This window comes from Amphibalanus amphitrite, unplaced genomic scaffold (assembly GCF_019059575.1).
Source record: "Amphibalanus amphitrite isolate SeventyFive unplaced genomic scaffold, NRLGWU_Aamphi_draft 000373F_arrow, whole genome shotgun sequence".
NCBI lineage: Eukaryota > Metazoa > Arthropoda > Thecostraca > Balanomorpha > Balanidae > Amphibalanus > Amphibalanus amphitrite.
The window spans coordinates 391,830-404,059 of NW_024881867.1; the positions used below are offsets into that span (position 1 = coordinate 391,830).

The 12,230-nt window shown below is 52.8% G+C and overlaps 2 protein-coding genes across 2 annotated transcripts; both read left to right on the top strand.

Moving 5' to 3' along the window:
* The first annotated feature begins 974 nt into the window (after window positions 1-974).
* LOC122389820 (glycine-rich protein HC1-like) lies at window positions 975-1,734 on the top strand. The gene is made up of 2 exons (XM_043382227.1): window positions 975-1,032; window positions 1,402-1,734. Exons 1-2 carry the CDS (start codon window positions 1,015-1,017, stop codon window positions 1,627-1,629), a joined length of 246 nt encoding a protein of 81 aa, XP_043238162.1. The 5' UTR covers window positions 975-1,014; the 3' UTR covers window positions 1,630-1,734.
* Window positions 1,735-4,182: 2,448 nt separating this feature from the next.
* Window positions 4,183-5,078, top strand: LOC122389821 (glycine-rich protein HC1-like). The gene is made up of 2 exons (XM_043382228.1): window positions 4,183-4,238; window positions 4,618-5,078. Exons 1-2 carry the CDS (start codon window positions 4,221-4,223, stop codon window positions 4,843-4,845), a joined length of 246 nt encoding a protein of 81 aa, XP_043238163.1. The 5' UTR covers window positions 4,183-4,220; the 3' UTR covers window positions 4,846-5,078.
* Window positions 5,079-12,230: the final 7,152 nt, after the last annotated feature.

The following is a 12,230-nucleotide window of genomic DNA, read 5'->3' on the forward strand; positions in this document are numbered from 1 at the left end:
TAGAGCAAAGTAAAATTCTAAAATTGACCTTTTGGGGTCAAATTATGACTCATTCGACGCGTCTCGACGAGCTAAGCAAGCTAGTAAAGCTTCAAGATGGTAAGCAAAATACCTACTGCACATTGATTGAGTCTAAAGTTCTTTGCAAACCGATGTTGGCAAATCCACCTATTTTTGTGGTTTTCGGCCTTTTCGCCCTCTGTGACCCGTTGTTGACTGTTGACTACTGTTAACTTAATGTCAAATCTGAGATCACGTTACCAAAATAAGTCTGAAAGAGCTACCGAATGCATTTTTCCACGACGCTGTAGCTCCTTTGGTTCACGAGTTATGCACCGGTTTGTGAAAAGTTCAAAATCGTTAAAATTTGATAATACAATTTTGTCGGAAATGACCTCTAGTGACCTCCGCGTTGAACTGAGCCAAGAACGATCAGTTAACTTCAGTTTTTTTTTAGAGAGGTAATGATTGCTTGTCTCCGCGTCTTTGTATCTCTCTTAGTTTTTAAGAAAATCAGTAGCCCCCCCCCCCAGCACCACGGAAGCGAAGTTGGCTGAGACCCACACCCGGGCTTAAAAAAAAAAACTGATCATGATGACTACTACCAAGCATTCTCAAACAGGTTAGGCAGTGCCTAAGCTGTCATAGTCAGCGCGACGACGCCATAGGCGGCGGAACGGGGGGAGTGCACCGGTGCACCGTGCCCCCCCTTTTGATTTTGGCATTTTAACATTAGCCCTATGGGTGATGCATGGAAAGAGTGAGACCAAAAGTCGGCAGTGCCCCCTTGATTGAAGGTGCTCCGCTGCCACTGGACGACGCTAAAAAACGTCAGGCACGAACTAAGTAAAGCGACGTCACTGTTCCATAGCCCTTGCAAACGCAGTAATGACAGCGAGGAAGGTCATTTCGGCGGGCGGAGCACCGTATAAAACCCGCCTGCGAGCCGGGCAACAGCAGAAAGGACACGGCGCTCGAGCTATACGCACTCACCCCACGCTCACTGACGACAACATGAACTTCAGGCTGGCGGTAAGTGATCAGGGGCGGTAAGGTTAGTAGCAAGAGGGCTCTACCACGCATAACTTTAGCTGTCTGCATCAGAATTAAATAACGCAGAACGCTTACGGCATTGACTTCTTTCTATTGCAAAACATCAGTTCTAAGACCACTGTTTCTCATTTTCCCCATACTGACAGCATTGAACTAAGCTGAGTATCTGCAAATTTCAGGTTTGTTAAGTGCAACTGGATCTAAAGACGTGACCATTGAAATATACTTAACGCCAGAGTCATGAACTATCTCGAATCCATGAACGAGCTACACCGGCTACAGCTACCATCACCGAGCAGCCCCGCCAGCAAGGCTCCCTCGCTCAGACACCCGTGTCACTGTCCACAGCTCGTGCTGCTGGTGGCTCTGGTCGGAGTCGCCGTCGGAACCGGATCATACGGACGCAGGACCGGCGGCGGATACTACCGTGGAAACGTCGGTGGTGGCGGATACTACCGTGGAAACAACCGCGGATACTATCCCGGGAACAGCGGATACTCCCGTGGAATCGGCGGCGGATACCAGGGCGGCCGCCGCATTGGATACGGCCATGGACAGAGGAGCTACGTCGGCTAGTCTCCCGACCGCTGCCGACCCGACCTACCGACCTATCGAGCTCTGACCGCCCCGCTGGTATCCGGCGGTGCGGCAGGGAAGGGGTGGCCGCCGTGCCCCTCGCCCTGGGGCGGGACTCACGTGAGACGCAACGCAGCTGATATGGATCTCCCGGTCTCTGAAAAACTGATCAGTGCCGGGTGGTCGGCGCTTATTGATGTTAGAGAAGAACTGTGCTGGATGTGACTGTGCTTGGAAATACAAATATACGTTTTATGTACCAGTAAATGTCTTTTACACACTGGTGAATGGTTCAACAGCGCCCAGTATGGAGCAGAAACGGACACTGTTTTCTTCCCTCGACATCTCGTAAAATAATGCAGACATGAGACTTTCAGATGCCACTTCCCATGTCATTTCCACAAATGCCGATGCCTTCTACATGCCTTCTACACACAACTCGGAGTCGGAGGTTGTGATAGCTCGAACGGAAATGACGTAAAAGTTGCGCCCTGTTTTGTCATTTTTGGCCGCAAAAAGGTCTGATAGAAGAGCTGTGACGCCAGCAGTTCAGAAGATTCACGAAAAATTGCAGAAAAAGGTGCATACATGATCGCGCTTGCAAACTGTTACCAAATTCTAAGGATTGCGGCCAACCCATGTAAAAAATAGTTCCATAAAATTCTTACAATATTGATGACAAATGATAAAAATAGAAACATGTGGGTAGGACGATACTTTGTTTACTTTCGCAATGGTGGAAGGGGGGTGGCCACACCCTTCAGTTGTTTCTGTGTAAAGAAAACCGCAACATGCAGCGCCGCGAAACTTGGTATAACTTATGCATCAATTTCATATCGTCTGTACAATTTCTCCCCCCCCCCCGGTTACCTAAGGTCAGGTCACCAGGTCAAGTTAAAAACCCATACCTCTAAAAAAGCGATCCTGTCATTCCTTTATTATAGGTCATCGCCTAGAAGTCTGAAACTCAGTTAATTACACAACAGTACCTACCAACTATTTGTATGTGTCAAATTTTATATATCTGTAAACTGGGTAGGTCAGACTTGTGACCTCACCATTATGCATATGGAAGGAAATGTGAAAAAAATACAAATACCTCTTGCATTGAACAAACACGTCAAAAAAAAAAAAGGAGATTTATAGATCTATGAACATTTTACCCATATGCAAAGGACAGGATGCAGCTGATGGTCAGCGGTCACTCAAAACGTCATGATAGGTCATAAAACACCAGCAATAATTCTTCGACAATAACTTTCGGTTCAGACAAGGCAGATCAGTGAAACATGTCCTTTGTTTTATTTATTTACCTCTAAGTGGCCATTCGCTATACCTATATGACCCAAGTCAAAGAGGCTATTCAGTCAATTAAAGATGGTGATGAAGTGGGTAAAAGAGCAAAATGCAACGACATAAAAAGCGACGTGTAATGTCAATGTGGTTGGAATGTATTCAGCTCAATAATACGGATAAATACGGATCCGAAACATTATTCTTTTGTCAGGTCATGACAGAGGCGGATCCAGCTCAGTTTTTTTTTGGGGGGGGGGGCAAACCATAACAATTTATCGATTCTTTCCATGCATCGTCCATAGGCGTAATGTTAAAACTATGCCGTTTGGGGGGGGGGGCAAATGCCCATTTTGCCCCCCTGGATCCGCCACTGGGTCATGACACAGAATGGGTCAAATTTCAATGTTGACCTTTTGAGGTTAAATTATGGTAGTAACATAATCTTGAAATTATGGTTGATTCGACACGTCTCGAAAAGATAAATGCGCTGATGGTTAGCTAAATACCACAGGTTGATTGAGTTTAAATTTAACTTGCAAGGCAATGTTGGCAAAATCCGTCTATTTTGGCTATCGTGCTCCGTGGGCCAAACTGTTGAGCTGAGGTTAAGTCTGTGAGAATGCTAATGTAAGAGCTTTCAAAGAGCTACCGAATGCGTTTTCCATCAACACCGTAGCTCTTTCGGCTCACGAGTTGCAGTGGTCTGTGAAATAAGGTCAATCAGGAAAATTTGACGGCAAACCTCTGTCATGGATGGTCAATAGTGAAATCAGCGTTGTCCTGAGCAAAAAAAAAAAAAAAAAAAACGACCTGTAGACTGTATACTTCTGAAAGAGCCTATACAGAGCTATTGGTTGCTTTTATCCGCGTCTTTATGGTTTTCTTAGTATCTGAGATATCCGGGTGAGGTCAAAAGGACCCCCACAACCATAGCAAAGTTGGCTGGGACCCACAGGCCACACCTGGGCGCGGGTTAAAAAAACTGATCATCACTACTATCCTGACTACTACCAAGCCTTCTCAGACAGGTTACCTGATTACTACCAAGCCTTCTCAAACAGGTTAGGCAGTGCCTAAGCTATCCTAATGAGCGCGACGACTCTGCAAAAAAAAAAACGGCAGGAACTAAGTAAAGCGACGTCACTGCTCCATAGCCCTTGCAAACGCAGGAATGACAGCGAGGAAGGTCATTTCGGCGGGCGGAGCACCGTATAAAACCCGTCTGCGAGCCGGGTAACAGCAGAAAGGACACGATCGTCGAGCTACGCACTCACCCCACGCTCACTGACGACAACATGAACTTCAAGCTGGCGGTAAGTGGTCAGGGGCGGTAAGGTTAGTAGGAAGAGGTACCTAGAAGGAAGGAGGAATCGTACCGCGCAGAACTTTAGCTGTCTGCATCGGAATTAAATAACGCTTACGGCAATGACTTCTTTCTATTGCAAAATATCAGTTCTAAGATCACTGTTTCTCATTTCCCCCATACTGACAGCATTGAACTAAACTAAGTATCTGTAAATTTTAAAAGGTTTATAAAGTGCAAATGGATCTAAAGACATGATTATTGAAATATACTGAAAGCTGCATGGTCATGTCAAATCCATGACCGAGTTACCTCAGCTACAGCTACCATCACCGAGCAGCCCCGCCAGCAAGGCTCCCTCGCTCAGACACCCGTGTCACTGTCCACAGCTCGTGCTGCTGGTGGCTCTGGTCGGAGTCGCCGTCGGAACCGGATCATACGGACGCAGGACCGGCGGCGGATACTACCGTGGAAACGTCGGTGGTGGCGGATACTACCGTGGAAACAACCGCGGATACTATCCCGGGAACAGCGGATACTCCCGTGGAATCGGCGGCGGATACCAGGGCGGTCGCCGCATTGGATACGGCCATGGACAGAGGAGCTACGTCGGCTAGTCTCCCGACCGCTGCCGACCCGACCTAACGACCTACCGAGCTCTGACCGCCCCGCTGGTATCCGGCGGTGCGGCAGGGAAGGGGTGGCCGCCGTGCCCCCTCGCCCTGGGTCGGCTCACACGTGAGACTCACCGCAGCTGATATGGATCCCCCGGTCTCTGACAACTGATCAGTGCCGAATGGTCGGCGCTTGTTGATGTTAGAGAAGAACTGTACTTGATATGACTGTGCTTGGAAATGTATTTGCTGCGCGCCACCAACGGTGGTGAGCGGCAAAGCCTTTCTCTGTCCGCGGGCGCAAAACTGTATAGCGACACCTACCGCTCGGCGTGAGCACTATGTGGCCCCCAGTGCAGTGAGCGCACGCGCGCCGTGCCACTAGGACGTAGTTTGTGCCGTGTTGTTTTCGGAAATAGTTTGTTGCGTCTGGTGCGGAACAGCAGTGCGGTGAGCCGCCTCAGGCTCCTGGCGAGTCTTTCTCACGTCGGGAAGGGTACTCAGCACCGGCATGGGCGGCCGTCTCGCTGTTGGTGCTACATCGGTGCGGCGTGTCGGCATCCACACGCCGAGTGGACGACGCAGACGCTCTCGGCAGTTAAGTCACGTTTTTTTTTCTATCTCCCAGTGGCATTGTGCGGCGTTTCGCTCCCGGCCGCGGCGCTGTCCGCGACCGCCGCGGCCCGATCTACTCGTGCGCTCCAACTGATAGCCGCCATGTTCGATCCTTTGTGGCCCGGGTCGCGGCGCGGCGCATTGTTTTTCACCGCCGGGACGTGTCCCCTTACCCCTCCCCCTACCCGACGCGGGGCGTGGGGATGGTCGTTCCGATACGTGCCGCCAGGCGGCGGCACCGACAGGACAAAGCGATACCCTGGTGTCGGCGGCGGCCGCCTGCGGGCGCGGTACTCGCCGCAGGGCGCTGATGAGACCGCCGGCGCGGCGGGGCGTCTTAGGTTCAGAGTAACATTGCGCCCAGTCGCTGCTTTTTTCCGCCTGCTAGGTTCCAGCGCCGGTACCATTTCCATGTCCTGGGCAGAAGGCGTGCGCCGTGCATGTCCCCCAGAACACGTCGCCTGGCGCAAATTATTAGTCGCTACTAGGTACTCGCATGCATGAGCATCCATCAAATGTCAGCTACATGCTTTTTATTATCTTTTGTAGGTTTAAGCAACAGTAGCACTGCTAGCCTCGGACGCTGGCTTACCCACTGGTCTTCCAGGAAACACCTAGCTCACTCTGCTGAAATTTGCTAGGGATTTTTTTTCTGCTCAAAACGTAAAAAAAAAACATAGGTATAACCTTTTTGTGCAGTTGATCATTTTTTATATTTTGATATAGGAAGAACCATATTCCATATATCGAAAAAAGACGCGGTAGCTTATTACGCGTTACCCAGTCATATTGCGTAGTTCTACTTGCGCATGCTGCATTGGCTGCAAGCAGCACGCTGACTTGGCTGACGATGACGTGGCTGCATTCCTTTGCAAGGCGCGCATTCCTCTGTACGGCACTCTTTTCGGAGCGGGAAATGGTATATCTTCGTCTAGAGTGATCAGTGGGCCGTAAAGGCAGCTGCTTTGTGCTAGTCTCAGCTCTAGCTACAAAACTGTTTTCCAGTTCAACACCCCATGCCAAAAGTGAACCATTTCCTTTAAAGGGCCTACACCAATTTTAACAGAAGTATTTTTTAACACGACCGGTAGCCTGGTTACCTATCGATGGTGGCTTCGTTGTGAAAAGCTCACGTGACGCGTTCCAACTTCAACATTGGCCAGCGCAAACCATCCGCTCACTCTTGATTTTATGTACATTTTGACCTTCTGTTCACTCCTCCCCCTCGCTCGGCGGCGCATGGGCGCCGCCCGCTCAGCTCGCAGCTGTCTCGGCCTGGGCGCCGGGCGCGCCCTGTTGGGTTGTCCAGTCGATCAGCGGGCTGGCCCTGGCGCATGTCTTTTTTTTCTCGCCGGCGGCGTCCGGTCAGTTTTTGGTTGGCTTGGGTCACCCGTACCCCGAGTGGTGGCGCACCGGTCGGCGACTTATAACCAAACTGCATGTTTATCGCTAGCGGCGGCCGGTCGGTCATTGGTTGGCTTGAGGGCCACATGCCCCCCTAGCGGCGCACGTCCGTCCTCTGCTGTCTGCCGCCGCGCAGTCGCCTGGGCGCTGTATAAATATAACGCAGGTGGCGGGTCGGCGTTTTTGTTTTTTCCTTTTTTGCAGCTACGACAGGACATTGTCGCCAGCGACGAGCGTTTTCGTTTGTGAGGGGCCTGGTGCACCCTGTGGGTTTCGATCGGCAATCTTTGACCCAGCGCGCATGCTCCTTGCCGGCAGTGACCGGTCGGTCAGTCAGTGGTAGGCCTGAGGGCCCGACGCGCCCCGAGGGGTGTCATATCAGTCGCGAGCGTGCATGCTTCTCGCCAGCGGTGATCGGTCGGCTGTGGCAGGCCTGAGGGCCCGACGTGCACTGCGGGGTGCCCCACCAGGTCGCGAGTTGACCCAGCGTGCATGCTTATTGCCAGCGGTGCAGTCGGTCGGCAGTGGCAGGCCTGAGGGCCCGACGCGCCCCGAGGGGTGTTTTATCCGTCGCGAGCGTGCATGCTTCTCGCCAGCGGTGATCGGTCGTCTGTGACAGGCCTGAGGGCCCGACGTGCACTGAGGGGTGTCCCACCAGGTCGCGAGTTGACCCAGCGTGCATGCTTATTGCCAGCGGTGCAGTCGGTCGGCAGTGGCAGGCCCGAGGGCCCGACGCGCCCTGTGGGGTGTATCATCGGGCAGCGGGTTGACCCGATGTCGTGCATGTTTTCTCGCGGTGGCGTTATGTCGGTCAGCGGTTGAGTGAGGTTCTACCGGCCCGGACGGGGCTGCTTGGTCTGACGGGCGGACACCGACGTTTTTTTTTCAGCTAGCGGGCGGACACGCGTGCATCCCCCGGCGATGCATAAGGGGTTCCAGGTGAACTGCACACACCGCGCTACGTCTCATCCGGGGCGCATGCGAGGCTCCCGCCCCTTGTTTTGTTCTCTTCTTCTTCTTCTTTTTTCTCGTTGCAGACATGCTCGTGATCGGGGACAGCTATGCGGCCCACCTCTCCCGGCACCGGTCGGCCGACGATCATGTCTCGGCAGTTGGCGTCCGCGGTGGCTTCATCTCCCAGGACAGTTTTCGGTGCTGGGCCATACGGACGGCAGTTACTCTCAGCTCCCACGTGGTGGTGGTCATAGCGGGCGCCAATGACCTCGCCTCACCCAACTGCCGGGTCCCTCCGTGGCTGCAAGACGTCACAGAACTGACGCTCGGCCTCCTGGCGGCCGGCGTCGGGCAGGCCTGGATTCCATCGCGCACCAGTTTCCGGGCCGGCGACGTGTCGGCACGGCTCTTCCAGTGCCGGCGATGGGTGGCCTACCGGCTGCGGCGCCGACTATTCCGCCACTCTCCGGTCCAGCTCATCAAATTCGTGCCTCCAGTCGACTTTCTCGGGGCGGATGGGGTCCATCCATCGGCGGCCGGCTGGCGGGCCCTCGACTGTGTCCTCCGGGAACCCTCGCCGCCTTCCCCGCCGGCTAGGCGTTCTGGGACGGGCTCGCTCCCACCCTGCATCACCACCCCGTGCATAGTTACCGTGAATACACGTCCCACTGACACTTGTTTTGTTTTTCATGCTTACCGGTGGTCTGATGCCGCGATCGGGCCCACCGTCGGGCCGCGCCCAGGCCCGCCCCCGGCCGGCAACGCCGGCGACTGGGCGGCGCCAGGCTGCAGCCCGGCGCCCTGCGGCAACCACTGGCGCTGCCGCCACCCGGGCCACCAGCCGCCGCACGACCGCCAGCACGCCGGACACACCGCTCGCGGCTCCCCGCTCCCAGTCGGCCCGTCGCGGCGGCAATGCCGCAGTCGCGGTTCAGGCCCTATCTACCGAAAGGTCGGTCATCGTTGGCGGTGCTTCACGCGGTTCGCTCCCCAGTCGCCGGTCTCGGCGCAGCCGTTCGTCGTTCGTTCGTTCTGCGTGAGCAGGCCTGCCGCCAGGGGCGATTTCGGCCTCGTTGGCGTGTTTTGGTGGCGCCGGTGATCCTCGCTTGAGTTCGCTCGCCATCCGTCGCCCGTGACACCAACACTACTGCTCACCGAGAACTGCGCGCCGATGGTAACCCAAAGGGTCAGGGGACGGTCAGCCCAAGCGCACCGGATACGCCGACAGACGGCCGTAGCCAGTGTCGCCGACGACAGCGTCCCACAGCACCTCTAGCAAGCTGGACTGCATTATGGGCAATGCCTGGCCGGTCCTTGGTCGCTGCGGAGACATGCGGTGGCCCCCGTCTCCGCCTTAGGCCCCATGAATAAGCGCGGCCCGTCCCGATGCCCGGGCCGGCTATGTTGGCCCCTGGTCGGCCATGCGCGTTCCTGATCTGCAGCTCTCGCCGCACACGCCGCGGCTGCCAGTTACAGGTCCGGTCGGGCTGACGTCAGTCAGCAGACTATCCACGTTGCGCCGACAGGCTCCTCGCAGTGATTTGGGACTTCTTTTTTTTTATCTGGCCACGCACGACCGATCATATGTGTATCTGTTTTGTTACGATGTACCCCATTTTGTGCTAACCAATGCTCGGGCTGTCTGTTATAGGCTCACTCGAGCCGCCGCCGCAAGGCGGAGCGACAGCCTCCAGCAGACCGATCATATGTGTAGCTGTTTTGTTACGATGTACCCCATTGTATGCTGACCAATGCTCGGGCTGTCTGTTATAGGCTCACTCGAGCCGCCGCCGTTTCTAGCCTGCTTATAGCGCACTCGTACCGCCGCCGCAGGGCGAAGCAACAGCCCAAAGCAGACCGATCATTATTGTATCTGTCCTGTTACGGTGTACCGCATTTATGGGGAAATGCTCGGGCTGTCTGTTATAGGCTCACTTGAGCCGCCGCCGCAAGGCGGAGCGACAGCCCAACGCCGACCGATCATATGTGTATCTGTTTCGTTACGATGTACCCCATTTTGTGCTAACCAATGCTCGGGCTGCCTGTTATAGGCTCACTCGAGCCGCCGCCGCAAGGCGGAGCGACAGCCTCCAGCAGACCGATCATATGTGTAGCTGTTTTGTTACGATGTACCCCATTGTATGCTGACCAATGCTCGGGCTGTCTGTTATAGGCTCACTCGAGCCGCCGCCGCAAGGCGGAGCGACAGCCCAACGCCGACCAATCATATGTGTATCTGTTTTGTTACGATGTACCGCATTTTATGCTGGCCAATGCTCGGGTTGTCTGTTATAGACTCACTTGAGCCGCCGCCGCAAGGCGGAGCGACAGCCCAACGCCGACCGATCATACATGCGTACCTGTTTTGTTACGGTGTATACGCACTTTATGCTAGCCAATGCTCCGGCTGTACATTTAAAGGCTCACTCGAGCCGCCGCCGCAGAAGGAGCGACAGCCCAAAGCAAACCGTCATAGGTGTATCCAGGGGGGGGTCCGTCCCTTTACCGGGCCCTAGGAGGAAAATTGCTTCCAAATGCTGCCAATGTGACGTCACTGGGATGGTCGAAAGCTGATTGGTCGCTGAGATTCATGCGATGCTGTCAATTCTGGCGCACCGGCGCAGTGTTTTCCAGCCGTTGCGTGTATTGTTATACAGAGTTTGAATATTGTTTATTTGATAATAATATCACTTTTTATGTGTTTGAAGATCGGAAAAGCATACACATAAGTGGCATTCACACACTTGTCGTCTCAGAGATCATGAAGAATGACCAGCTTCAGCAGTTCAGCTCAGGTATTCAATTCAACTGTATATAAAGCATGAGTATCATAGCTCGGGGTTACATGAGCAGAGTTAATACGCATTACAAACGGACTACAATGGTGAGCGAATAGGAAAATCCGTTCCTGATACGCATTTACTTGCTCATGTAACCCCGGTAATTGACAGATCAGCCACGTTTTAGTTCAAGCTGGCGTTTAACCATTTTTTTTTCATTTTTGGCTTTCAAAGGGAGCATGATAAACTCACGTTAAGTTGTTAAATGCCTTAGCATTGTTGAAAAGATTATGAGAAGGAGATGGAATGGAAGAGTTGTAAATTGTTTCGGAAGTGGCTAGCTTCTATAAATATTAATGCTTTGTGAAAATAACTACTTATTTGTAAAATAAAATAGCATCAAATAACAAATCAATCTATGCTTACCTCCCAGACATGAAAAAATTCACACACTGTTAGATGCGTCAGGGGCTTTCATGTCTCAAAATTCAGCGCAAGCGATTTCTCACCAAAATTTTGGCACATCTTGCGTGCAAAGTTGAAGCTTATTGTTACTTCTTTTCAATATTAGTTGTTGCTAGATTTTATCATCTGTATCTAAACTTTCAAATTTTGGGCAAAAATTTTGAATTTTAAAGGATTTCTGACATGCTGTTTGCTGAAAATCCCATTCTTGTTTATGTAAAAGTTATGTAATTGACATTTGCTAACCAAACAAGCTCTTCCTTTTCTATATATTGGTTTCTATTTATACCACCTGTGCTACTACTAATTTCTATTTGTTGAGACTATTAACCTAATGCATTTGCTTCAAATGATTTTATACGCAGCCGCACCTGTGCATGGAACAGTAATGCCAGACTCAAATTCAAAATATTAATGAAATGACTTGTGTTATTTGCTCGTTTCACCTGAATTCCGAGTCAGGCCTGCAGTCAATACATAAATATAAAATAGGTACATGTTTTGAGGAGGCTTCATGTCAGCACATGGAAAAGGCAATCAAAGAAAAGTCACCTTTGGGGCATTGATTATTTTTGCTTGCCATCGCCTAGTGAAATGTTTTTCATATTGTTGCATTGTGATGATAAATTTGGTAATGTGTTTTGCAGGTCCGGGGCTGGTCCTCTTGGCGGCGTGCAGAAGAGCGAGGAGTGGCTACCTGCACATAACAGCACAATGACTGGCACCGAGCTGAGGGCATAAAATCACATCATATCGACTTCAGCATCTGTCTCCCAGCTTTGGAGACGTCGCCCGAGTCCCTGAGTGGCGAGCGCCAGTTTCCGACAGGAAGTTGAGGAAGGCGACCCGAAAGCACCCGCTGGGCTGCCGACACTCCTGCGCTGCCAGCAGGGCGTGCTGTGCAGCAAAGCCTCGCTGCGTGGTCTGTACGACATCCGACACCGGCACCCAGACGTGCAGTTTCTGATGACATCCTACCTCAACCAGGGCTGCCCCGAGAATCTGCTGACTGCCTGCTGCTGAGGCCGACCTGCCGAGCCTGTCGCCGCCCCGACGGACCTGCCGACGACCTGCCGGACCTGTCGCCGCCCTGGTGAGCCTGCAGCCGCCCTGGGACCTGCTGCCAGCCCGGCGGGCCTGCCGCCGCGTCTACGCTGCCGCCCTGGCGAA